The sequence below is a fragment of the Sparus aurata genome, chromosome 17 (genome assembly GCF_900880675.1).
Source record: "Sparus aurata chromosome 17, fSpaAur1.1, whole genome shotgun sequence".
Classification (NCBI taxonomy): domain Eukaryota; kingdom Metazoa; phylum Chordata; class Actinopteri; order Spariformes; family Sparidae; genus Sparus; species Sparus aurata.
In genome coordinates, this window is record NC_044203.1 from 22,611,199 (window position 1) to 22,623,986 (window position 12,788).

A 12,788-nucleotide genomic window follows, 5' to 3' on the forward strand; every position below is an offset into this window, starting at 1 on the left:
CTCCCCTCCTTTTTTATTCTCCCCTCTCTTATTTTTTTCCACATGAGCAAACACAATAAAGAACGGACAGCACTGCACAAGCAGCGGTGGAATAGAACAGCAGAGAGAGAGAGAGAGAGAGAGAGAGGAGAACGTGTGGTTACTGCATTAGGTCTGCAGCAGGGTCCTCACGTTACCACTTAATGTGTGAGTGGGTTTGTGGTTGTGCTGCTTCACGTGTCTGTGGATGTGGGTGCGAATTTGTGGGACTGCAGCCACACATTGCAGTGGCCCCCTTGATGACAAACACACTTTCTGTATCCCGCTTTCCTGCTTGCCGCAACAGTCCCCTCTGTTCTGTATGACTCGGTTTGCTTCTCCCCTGAACAAACGGCTCCGCGTGAGCTGTCGACAGCAAGCAGGTGGATGTCACCGCAGGGGGAGAGTATCTTAGATTTATTACCCGTGTAGAATTGCATCGCTCAGCTGTGTTAGGCAGCAGCCCCGGCAGCCACACAGACAAAAGGAACTCAGTAGGCCATTGAAATGCACTGTGAGATGCTCCACTCGTGAACTGCCCTGCCTGCTCATACTGTACCGTGAGTGAAAGTTGAAAGCCAAATGAAAAGCCTCAGTGCTGAAGCTTTGAGTAGAGCCGTGCCAAGACACCAATTAGCCAAATTCAATCATCCATAAAGTGTTTGCATTAATTCATCGTCAATCATTTTACACGGAGGTGTGTTTGCCAAAATCCCTCTAATAAATCTTCATAAAGACGCCCTTTGCCAACTGAGAATATATGTCCAGTCACCCCTAAATGCTGGTCTAAGTACAGTTTAGCAGCAGCAGCATCCCAGAGGAGGAGGAGGAGGAGGAGGGGGAGGAAGACGGATTCACTCCTCTCCTCCTCCTTCTTTCTCCCTCCGCCACCCCTCCCTCTCTCATTAATGAGCAATCAGTTAAAAACTTTATCGGCTCCTATTCGCCTTCTCAGCACATTTTTTTCCTGCCTCCTCTGTTTCTCTCAACCATGCAACTGCCTTCTTTCTGTGTTCCCCCTCACTATGCTCCCCCCTCTGTCTCTGTGCCTCTGCATAGCCCTCCCTTTCATCTCTCTGTCTGTCTCTTTCTTCCTTTTGCCCTCTTTATTGCCGTGCTTCATTACCTTCGTCCCCCCATCCCAGCCCCCACCCCACCCCTCCTTCACTCGTGCTGTCTCCTGCCTCCGCATCCTATTTTAAACTTCGATCCCTCGAAACTTTGACTGAAAGGCAGGGGAGCCAGAGAATTAAACATATGATGCACGTCTAGGGAGTACAAAAGGCCAGACAACTTATTTCGTAATGTTTACCGCTCAGTCTGTAACAGACTATTGGCATTCGAGTCTCCGACACCAGGGTTATGGAGTTGACAATTTTATGCACATACAACAGTGTGAGGGGATGAGTGTGTTCATAGTGTGCTGTGGTGTGTGTATCTATGAGATGAAAAAAAAGCCTTGTGAACAACTGACACGACCTATGATTTTCTGTCTTCTCTCTTTCACACTGCAATCTGAACACACTGCACACACAGAAAATAAGGTTCCACATCACGGATATAAACCACGGCTTTTTGAAATATATTCTTCTAGCTGTGACTGTAAAAGTGAATTCCACATTCAGAAAAACAAGAGACAGCACTTCACCCAACCCCCCTTAGCTCGGATATCACGTTAATGCACAGTTTAGATTTATAGAAAAGTGATTTACAAAGGAAAAAATAGAGCCCTGTTGCCATAGGCTGCATTTTTTTTCTCAGAATATGAGTTTCCTGCTTCAGTGCACTTACTGCAGTATATAATAAAGCTAATGTGATTGATAAAGTTGCTGCAGAAGCGAATCACCAATGTCATCATCCCATTACACGGATGATGTCCTGGCTGTATTATTGTGATAATAAGGATAAGGATTCTTCTTTTTCTGTTTTTAATCAGGAACAGGGTACTCGTGTGGAAAGATAACGATCACAGTGACTTTGACGATCCTATTAAAAGTAGAGAAACTTTGGAAAAACCTTAAATTAAGATTTAGATTTAGATTTAGAGATTTTGGGCTGTCTTGCTCCTATAACATGTCTTTTTGGACCGGTGGAGAGAAAACTTCTAAAATACCAAAAACCTCCAATACATCAGCAAAATGAAACATGTTCTTTTTATTCTAGAAATGTATGCAAATTAGTGCATATTTAATTGTATAATTCCCCTTTTTTGAATATAAACATATAATTTCAGGTAACTTGTAATGCAAAAAATATTTGTTATTAAGTAAGTAATACAATGGGGATAGTTTCATCTGGATTCCATCTTTTCATCTGAAGTGTCTCCACTTAAAAAAAAAAAGTGATTAACTCTAAAAGCGTAAACTTTGATAATAACACTGCATGAGTGTAACTGTTTCAGAAGCAGCATATCAGTGTCCAGTTTTTCTACAGAGCATTTAAATGTAGCATCCCATCGTGGCAGTACAAATATTCTATAACAAATTTACTAAAGTCATGCAGTTTCATTCACAAAACTATTCCAGAAAACCCTTCACTTCTTACTCAACTGTTGTCGATTGGTCCATAAACAATCATCCATATTGTGATGAGACATTCGATGCCCTGTTGAAGGTTTCAGTTAAGTATTTTGTATTTATTCATTTCAACTTTAATTCATCGAAATGATCAAGACATAAACGATCAATCAAGCTTCCACTGCAAAAGAATGTGAACGTGAACATGATTAGGTTTACTCTACCATGAAAAATGGCAGACTTTCGAGTTAAGAGAAAAAAATCGCACCTTGTACCACAGTCCATCCTTTCTTACTGCAAAGGAAATATTTGCTGTTTTATGTCCCAGTGTCATTCACAGCAATTGTGCTTCCAGTAAATCTTAATCTGTGTTATTCCTCAACGTTCCCCGCTCTCTCGGATCTCTCTGCTTTTGGTCTGTCAGAGGAAGTCTTTTGACAGCGCTTCTCCAAAGTTGGGTGCAGCCATGAGAATAGCGATGGTGCAGATGATGTTGAAAACACTGAATCCCACCAGGAACAGGCGGTCGATGACAGCAGCAGCAAACTGCCACTGCTCCGCCAAGCTGAGCTGCCGGTCCTGCTCCCTAACGCGTTCGACTAAGAACTGCACCTCCGCCAGGAGAGCCTGCAGCTGGCTGTCTACTGCCACAGATCGAATCACACTGCTGTGGGTATGTAAGGCAGCTGATCGCCCTGCTCCTGCCACAGCCTCCAGGCCGCAGGGTCCAGAGGATGTGGTCGACTGATCAGGATCTGGGGACACTTGAGTTTCCTGTGGGGAGCTCCCGAACTTGGAAGATGGGAGGTGGCAATGGATAGGTGTATCTCCAGCTGCTCCTCCTCCTCCTGTTGCTGATCCCTCTCCTTCTCCTCCACCTAGTCCACTGTTAACTCTCCCATAACTTGTGGTTCTGCTTCTCTGATTTGGGTCCAGCTCTGCCGTGGTCTGGAAGGTCTGGAAGCCCATGTAAAGCAGATGACCGTTGGGCTGTGGGTGTGGATTGGGGTTTGGATCTCTGTGGCTGGCATTAGGAATGATTACAGGCTGAGGATTGGGCCGGAGGGACAGAGGGTGTGACAGAGGGTGGTTGAGCTGAGCCAGGCTGGCCTGTAGGGAGTTCAGGCTCTGGGGGAGGATGGAGGGCACCGGCGTGGGGATGGTGGTTGTGGTAGTGGTTGTGGTAGGAGAGGACAGGGTCTTGCTCTGAGAGTCTGCCTGGCTGCCGGAAAGAGTCGGTTCTGCTCCCTCTCCTGGACGCTTCATCCGCAGGAACCAGGGAACCCACTGCAGCAGAACCAAGTGCACCTGGCACACAAGGGCACAAGATTTCTTTTACTGGCCTTCAACATATTGCTGAGCAAGTACAAGCACATCCAGCTCCTGCTATAATTCTTGATATAACATTTTATCCCCGCCTATGCTAATCACTGTGTTGCTTGTTTAAAAAAAATGTCATACAAGCCTTTATTTTATCACATTTATTCACATTACTGCAGATGAACTGTTGACCTGGGTTAATAAAAAAAAGGCTTTTAATTTCTGTTGAACCGATCACACATCTCGACTGTTAACTATTCGAAGCACTGCATGATCAGGTACATAGCTGTATTAAATGAAGTGTTAGTCCTGATGAACCTTCACACCATCTGAGATTGAGCAGTGACATTTTGGCCACTTGGGCACAATAATGATCTTAATTCATCCCTCTTATTTTATCCAGTAAGTTGAACCACTGAGTTTTAATCCTGTCTTTTCATGTTTCTTTCTGCAATTCATTGTAGTATGAATCACACTGGTGCAGAGAAGGTGGACCCAAAAGCAGAAAACAGCAGGCGGGAAGATCAGGTTGAGATGAAGTTTTTTTTCACAATGAATCACAGGAACAGGGAAAAAACAACAAGAACCTTTGAAACAGTGAAACACAATAGTAGGCTCAGAGAAACTCAACAGATGACTCAACAAAGACTAACTAAAGACTGCGCTTAAATACGAACTAAACTGAAGGAGGGATGAGGTGCATGTGGAGTGAGGCTCAGAAAACACGGGGGAGGGTAATGAGCGGATAAAAACACAGAGAACAGGATGGTGCTAATGAAGGAGATGCAGTGCAGGTGTGCAGGGAAAGCAGACTGGGGACCACAGACAACAGGAGGGGAAACAAAGCAGAAGACCCCGAGAACACATAAAACACATATACAATGAAACTGAATTGACAGGAGAATGATACTGTGTGGGTTTGTTTTGTTTGTTTGTTTTGAATATTCTTTTTGACATGTGATACAGAAGAATGTTCCATGAAAATTCCCTATTAAGCCCACCAAATCAGCTTTTCCAACATAATATATTAATAATATTTTCAGCCCCGATTTAAGGGAGAAGATTTCAAGGAAATTTTTGTGCCAGAGATTGCTCCAAAAACTTTACAGTGCAACCAGTAACAACCAGTAACAACCAGTTATAACAACAGTGTGAATAAACTGAATTTCCCTAAAAAGTCTTAAGAAGTCTTAATATGTCGTCTTCTTTTTCTAAATATTAAATCTGTAATCTCTCATTTTGTTTCCTCTTCTATCTTATGGCCTGTTAATGGCATTTAAAGTAGGCATGAACAGCTCCCAGAGGAAACGAAAATTGGAAAAGAGATCTCAGTAGTGTCTCATTCATTTCTCCTAGACAACTATGAGATCTATGTGAGACCAAAGTGAGGCTGTGGCTGATTTCTCCTGTTTCTCAATTGTTTCTCCTGAGAAACAGGTGCAGAAAATCTCAACTTGGGCTCCCTGTAAGCTTCAAAGGAGATCTCATCAAGTTCTCAATGAAGTTTCAGAATTTCTCCCCAGTGCTGGAAAGGAGCAAGGTTTAAGCGGTAAAGTGTCAAGTCTCACCTATTGCTCCTAAGGAATTTTAGGAGAAACAAATGAGAAATGTTTGAGACCAAAAAAGACTACAACGAGACTGAAATGAGAACTCTCATTGAGCTCCTTTACGGCTCCAAAGCCATAAAGGAGCAAGCTTTGAGCAGTAAAATTTTCCTCTGGGCTCTTTTGCCGTGTTGTCAATGCAGATAAAGCTAAACATACAACTACTACTTACAACTTTCAATATTTGTTTTGGGTCATTTTGCCTGTATCTCTATCCCACTATGTGCTGTAGGCATTTAAATGGACTAAAACACTTGTCCAGGCAGCTTTTTAACCTTGTAATCATTCATTTCATTGATTAGTTTTACACCTTGAAAATAACACTTGACAATAACAACCTACATCAGAATGCTGTTTGATTTCAGCGCAACATTCAACACAATCTTGCCCTTGAAACAATTTAATTTAGGACTCTGTACTCAAGTACCACAACCTGCAACTGAAACACAGACCGCAGGCAGTTCAGACTGGCGGTCGCACCTCCTCCACTTTTGTTCTGAACATCGGAGCCCTCCAGGGCTGTGTGCTCAGCCCACTCCTGTTAACACTGTGCACTGTACAGACATCAAGAAAATGGGAAGTTTGCGGACTACAGCAACATCATCAGTAGGATTAGAAAACAACAATGAGAAGAAATCTACAATATTGTGGAGCTGTGCACTGAAACCACCGTTCCTCTCAACGTCGGCAAAACCAAGAAGCTGACAGACACCCATTTCTACATCAGTGAAGGTGAGGTTGATCAGATGAACAGGTTTAGGTTCACAGAGAACCTGTCACAGCTTTGTGTCTTCGAGTTGTGTCTTGGCATAAAAGAACCAAAGGTTGTAATTAATGAGTATAAGTATGACAATATTTAAACTCACCCAGCGGGGCATTTGTCCATTGTTGGGGTTGTGGTGATGGAACTGAAGGACGATGACTGTGGCTACGACTGACATCCCAACAATCACCATGGTGCTGGCAAAGTACTGACCTGAGACGTACAGGAGGGGAGCACATTTCGCTCACAAGGGCGCTAACAATCACTGTCAGTTCCCCCCTCAAACCCACAGAAACACACATGTGCATGGAGCGAAAGAAACTGACCGATCAGGGGAACAGAATCTGATGTAGCGGGCATAATCTCTGCAACCATCAGCATGAAGACAGTCAGAGAAAGCAGAACCGTGATGCCTGGAAGCAGACACAAGACACCAGGGAGGAGTGGGTTGCAAAGAAGGGAAGAAGAAAGTACATGAGTACACTCGGTGGAACAGAATATTTGGCATGTTTCACTTGACTTGTCGCCACTATCATCTGTCTTTCTTACACTCGTAGGAAAACTCATTAGATTTTCATCTTTTAGTCTCGTTCTCCCTCTGCCTTATCGGTCTTTGACTTCTCTCTGTCTCTTCCTCCCTCACTTTCAGCCCTCTTGACACTGTTCAAAGCTTTGCATAGCTGACTGAAGGTTTTCTAGCAATGTTGACAGACAGATTGTAAGAGAAATTCTAGAAAAGTAGTTTTTTTTAAAAAAAAAAGCCCAGGAAATATATTTTTCTCCCCTTGTTTTCTTATATTCAAGCTCTCTTACTGGAAAAAAACATCTGTCACCCCTGTCCCTCTCCACACCCTCTTATTAGTCCTCACCCAGGCTGATCTTCTCCCCTGAGTTGGCAGGGAGCAGGAAGACCAGCAAGGTCATGGATGAGAGGAGCACACAGGGGATGAGGAGGTTGAGGGCGTAAAACAAGGTCCTCCTTCGTAAAGTCACCACAAAGGTAACATCTGGATAGGGCTCTGCGCAGCAGTCGTAGAAAACTTCATGACGACCTCCAGGGACCTCTGCCGGAAGACACAGATGACATTTTAATGCAGAAAACACCAGTGAGGGCTGAGAGGGCAAGATGGAAGCACGTAGAGATTCGTAAGCACTCAATATAACTATATATATAAATATAAAGTGTATTTTGTTACAACCATTGAATATTTGTGACTGAGTGAGAGGGAAATGGGATGTACAGAGCTGTGAAATGCCACCAGCAGAATCATAAATCATAGATGTGATTGAACAAAGCTGAAACTTGGATTATATTTTATGAAAGTCAAGGTTGGTGTCTGCCTGTCTCTTATAAATGTTAGATTACCAGTTAAGTTAAGTTAAAGTTCATGAAATGTGGCCACATTTGCATTAAACCTGTTTTGTCTCTGTTTATGAGGTGTACTCCAACAACATCTCCTGCCATTTATTTAAACATCTATTTATATTAATCCAATTAATTTTCAGGTCTTCACAGGTCAGATACAGTGCTGTACAGCAATAATGTGAGCATTGTTACTAAGCAACCATGTTGTTATCCAGTGCCTCAACAACCTAGTCTTACCCAGCAGGTCCCACTCTCCGTTGGGCATGTATCCTGACACATCTGCCTCCTTCATCTGGATGTCCAGCAGCCAGCCATCAAATGTCCAGGAGCCAAACTTCAGTTCGCAGCGCTGGATGTCAAATGGAAACCATCGCACGTCTACGTTGCAAGTGCTGATAAATATTCCTTGAAAGGCAAAGGGGGAAAATGCAGTAATTATCAAAGTCAAGTAAAATCATCCCAGATGCAATGAAGGGAAACTTGATTAAAATGTTGTTTGGTGCAGCCATCTGGAGGTAAGTGAAGAGGAAAATACTGGATTGCAGTAATTCATTTGCTGCAGTTTGAGTAATTCTGTATGGATGCAGAATGACTGAAGACAAAGTTTAGTTTTGAGGACAAGATGCTGATTAATTAAAAAAAAAACATACCTGGAGGCAGATACTCACAGAATCCACTGGAGTTTACCAGCACATTGGTCTTAAAGGTGGCATCGAACTTATCATGAGCGCTTGAAGGAGTCAGCACAGTGATGAGACAATTTAGAGCTCGGCAGCAGCAGCAGCCCTGAGAATGTGTGTGTGTGTGTGTGTGTGTGTGTGTTTGTGTGCCGCACATACCTGTTGTAAAGTAGTATGTCAGGGGTCCAGACCTGGTCGGGAGTGAAACGGAGGTTCTTTACTCCAGGATATTCTGACTGGTTCCACTGGAGGTAGTGGTCGTACCACTGCTGGGAGACACAAGCACAACAATGGTTTTACACGTGAACAAAAACAGACAAAAAAGATACACACTGGCAGCCTGAGTTTTCACACTGTTATTACTAATATACTATCATTATATACTAATAATACTATTACTATTGGTCTACTCTTTTGCATGTGGCATCCACTATGTCAAATTTGCTTGAGATGATACTGCACTATGAGTTCAAGTGCAACACTGGCTGAATAGGGAGCTCATATGTAGATCAGTCGATATTATCGGCTGATATTGACCTATCACAGATGTCTCAGTATCGGCTCATAAGTCGTCTGATATGCCTCGATATCAAAAGTCTGTTTTTTTATAGAACAATACACAGAAAAATACTTCGGCTTTTTATTTAATTCTCTGGACAATGAAGTTGTAAAGTCTAAAAGAGATCATTCCTCCATGCATATCTTTGCCACAAGTGATAACTGAATTCAAAGGATCATTGCAAAACTATGTTTATGAATATGTTCTTATTACTCCCTAATATCATATGGACATTGGACCCAAAAGTACAGTATCAGTCAGGCTCCCATTCTGCGTTGTGTGTTTAGTTGCTCTTGTCAGTTTCTATATTATTCTATTGTTACTTTGCACACAGTTAATCATTTAATCTCTCTAAGTTTCTCTGTTTAAGTACCTGAACTTATTCTGTCCTTGCGTTGCTTCAACACCCAAATTTCCACCTCTTAGGGATCAATAAGGGATTATCTTACTTTATCTTATCTTGTGTGTTTATGTTCCAGAGGAATGATCTGTTAAAGTTTTGGGGGCGGTTTAACTTGATGAAACCGAGGGTTTAATGGTAGAGAGCGAAGCACTTTGAGGCCAAATTGAATTGTGAAATAAAATTGACCTGCCTTGGCTTGACAGACACAAATAGCTCGGCCCGTTTTTGCCCCGTACAGATGAAGTTATCTGCAATCAAGTACGAATGTGTTTGTCCCGCTCAAGTGTCGATTATCGTAACGCTGAAACACGACCAGCATCAGGGACGATACCGTGTAGCTGATGCTGCAAGCGATGGGGAGCATACAAAAAGATCTACACAGATCAATATCACATTATAAATTGTCGTTCACCGTACTCACCATCTGCAGCCAGGCATTCGTGGTGATGATCTGGTTCTTTTCATCCTTGCATAACGCAGAGAATATAACAAAGATAGGTGATTTGAAGCAACATTATGTAACTTTTTTACCTTAAAAGAACAACTTCAAAATCATTTTGATGGTTCAGTCTTGTAACAGGGTGAATGTTTCTGCACTATGTAACGTCAGTGAGAGGGCAGATCACGGTGTTAGCTACATGAATGTAATGACATAATGAGTGTTGTTTGTTAAACTGTAACTATTCAGTTAAATGACATTAGCTTTGCCCAAAATGAAACCTTAAAGGCGCAATATGTAAGAATTAGACTTGAATCAGTCAAAAATGAGAATGAATCGGTGGCCAATTCTTACATATTGTGCCTTTAACATTCAGGTCAAGATTGGCTTTGTGGGGTTGAATTGAACGAGAACCTTCTGTCTGGTCTTACTAATCATACCTCTGTCACTTTTGCTTTGCAGTTTTGTGTTAAATGATTTGCTTGTTCTTGTATAGTTTCTATTTTTATTTCTATTCTTATTTTAGTTGGTTCTTTTTCTACTTATCTCTACTAATTTCTGTCCTTGTTCTTCTGCTACAACCAAACCCCCCCTCTGGTTACTTATCTAATCTGATGTGATTCCAATGTAAGTATATGGGACAAATTCCCCAGTCCTTGTTCTGTGTGAAATGGCTCGGCTGACTAAAAAATATCAGGTCGCTATCTTGCTGTCTTTTTAGTATGAAATTTCCATTTTTTTATCATACCTAAAAAGTTTGGGAGATTCCAATGGGATAGGATTAATTCAGACAAGTGAAGCTTCGTATTTGCTTCAGCTGTTCTAGATCTATTCACACCCAGTGTGGAGAGGTGGAACAATTACAGTGACCAGTAACCCTTTAAACGCCCATATGGGCATGTGCGGAATAACTTGAGAACCTATAATTTTTTGGGAGTGTATTTTCTCTTTTTTGATGTATTGTATGGGTGTATAGTTGTGTTTATGATGCATTTCTGCCATGCGTACCACATCCATGACCTGTATTAGAGTAAAGGAGAACTGAACGGTGAGCGTCTGGGAGTCGTTTGCCACCGGCCTCTCCATGGGGTTGTAGTCCCTCAACAGCTCCCTGAGCAAGAACCGCTGGTGAGGACCCTGCATTGACACTGAACGGGGGAGAGGGGGGAGACAGAGTTTAATGGAGGGGAGAGGATTCTCACAAAGAAGATAAAAGGTGAAAGTTACAAAGAGAAAGGCTATGTCTGGAAAAAGCAATGAAGAGAAAGTGCCTGCAGAAAAATGGTGTGATTACGATGATAGAAAAAAGTGGTGTAGAAATTGTAGGCCAGGTGGATGACAGGGAGAAACGAGACATGCTCCGGTGGAGGTACAACAGACGCTGAGCATTTAGGGGTATGGGGAAGGTTATGTTTTAAAGATGGAGCTGCTCTTGTAGGAACATGGAAGGTCTTTAGTAGAGTAGATGACACGGGACAGGAGAAGAATGCAAATGTGTGAGAGAAAGGAGGGAAGGCAGGAAGAAAGGAGAGGGGGGAGCAGACACAAAGAGGCCCGCTCCTCCTAATCAATTACATCTCTGATTGATCGCCAGCAGACAGTCAAAGTCTTTCCACGGCCGTAAAATCTGTCGGTTTCATCCCGTGCAGGAAATAGTGAGGCCATTAAACATTGAAACACCCCAGACAGACACACACAGCACTCACGACGATGAGAGCGGGGGAACTGACTGTCTTCGCCCTATAACTCCAGAAAGGGCTTCGATTCATTCGTGATTCATTCTTCATGAGGTAATCACTTAGATGTGCAGGGAGCTATCACTGGTGGATATGAGAGGCGCACTGAGTAAGTTTAAAAAAGTACTTTAAATAGCTGCACAATGTCGGACCATACCGCTTTATAAACTGCGGTACATACTGAGGGAGTGTTAAATGGTCTGAGTTGAATGCGTTCGGTGTCAAATCTGTATTCACTAACTGGATCTTAATTAATATCAATATGGCTCTAAAGATGGTATGCCTATAATTCAGGTTAATAGTCCAGAGTGGCCATAATGTCCTGTCATAGTAAATTAACCACCAGTAGCCTCATAATCACCCTTCTCTATCTATCTATCTATCTATCAGTATTCTTATCTGCTGTAAAGACATTACATTGCAGGTGGTTGCTTGCTCTTTACAAAAAGCAATCAATTTCTTTTTTCTTTTTTTTTTTGCCTCTGGCTGCACAACAGCACACTCTCTCCCAGTCTCCGAGTGAGCTGCTGCGTGCACGCTTATCAGACACAGAGGACAATGCAAGATCGCGGCATGCAGTAAACAGCACATGCAGAAAACACACACTTGTTCGAGCACAGTCTCATTCCAAGCACAGATGAAAGTCACTCACCCCGCAGCAGAGTCGCAAGTATCAACAGCCACAGAGCCACAGCCGGCCACATACTGCATTCCCCTCTGTGTTAACAGAGAACGAGTGGAAGAGGGAGAAATGAGGAGGGGAGATGAGGGTGAGAAAGAGATAGAGAGCGGGAAATGGAGAGGAAGAAAAGGTTGGAGAGAACAAGTGGAGAGAGTGTGACGCGGGCAGTGGCAGAGAAGGGAGAGGAGGAGAGAGGGAGAGGGAGCCAGAGAGACAGAGTGGGTGAGAAATGCAGGGAAATGAATACTCCTCTGAAGACGGAGATGCTGTGAGTCATTCACTCACATACTGAAAGCTGTGCATACTGTGACCTACAGCTTCAAACTCATCCTTCATGCTCATCTGCTCATCTATTCATGTAGACGCCCTGATATGCACTTGTCTGTCATCATCACATCAGTTAACCTTTCCTTTCTTTTTTTTTTTATTGTGGACTTACTCGCTGCTTTTTTCACTCGGGTTGGTATTCTGGATCTTTAAAGGACTTTGAGATTAGATAGTATTAGTAGCCCAGGTGTCTTTAACTCAAAGCTTAGGAAGGAAGCTCAAAGGAGCACACCAGTGACCTACAGGAAAACATCAAAAATATCTAAATTAGTCGAAACAAACTGAAACATCAAACAGTTTGGAATAACTATCTAATTCACACCAGCCAGCAATGTTTGAAAGCTGCTCTGTTTTTTTTGTTTTTTTTTTTCCAGT

The 12,788-nt window shown here is 42.7% G+C and overlaps 1 protein-coding gene across 2 annotated transcripts; it reads right to left on the minus strand.

Annotated features, from left to right (window-relative positions):
- Positions 1 to 1,581: 1,581 nt before the first annotated feature.
- LOC115568022 (neuronal acetylcholine receptor subunit alpha-7-like) lies at positions 1,582 to 12,405 on the minus strand. 2 transcript variants are annotated; one of them, XM_030395054.1, is made up of 10 exons: positions 12,057 to 12,405; positions 10,677 to 10,816; positions 9,651 to 9,695; positions 8,427 to 8,533; positions 8,238 to 8,317; positions 7,825 to 7,992; positions 7,091 to 7,285; positions 6,548 to 6,634; positions 6,325 to 6,434; positions 1,582 to 3,842 (listed from the first exon to the last, which is right to left on the minus strand). In XM_030395054.1, exons 1-10 carry the CDS (start codon positions 12,106 to 12,108, stop codon positions 2,955 to 2,957), a joined length of 1,872 nt encoding a protein of 623 aa, XP_030250914.1. In that variant the 5' UTR covers positions 12,109 to 12,405; the 3' UTR covers positions 1,582 to 2,954. The 2 variants fall into 2 exon arrangements, with proteins under 2 accessions (XP_030250914.1, XP_030250913.1); XM_030395053.1 differs by having other exon boundaries at positions 8,427 to 8,536.
- Between the last annotated feature and the right edge of the window lie 383 nt (positions 12,406 to 12,788).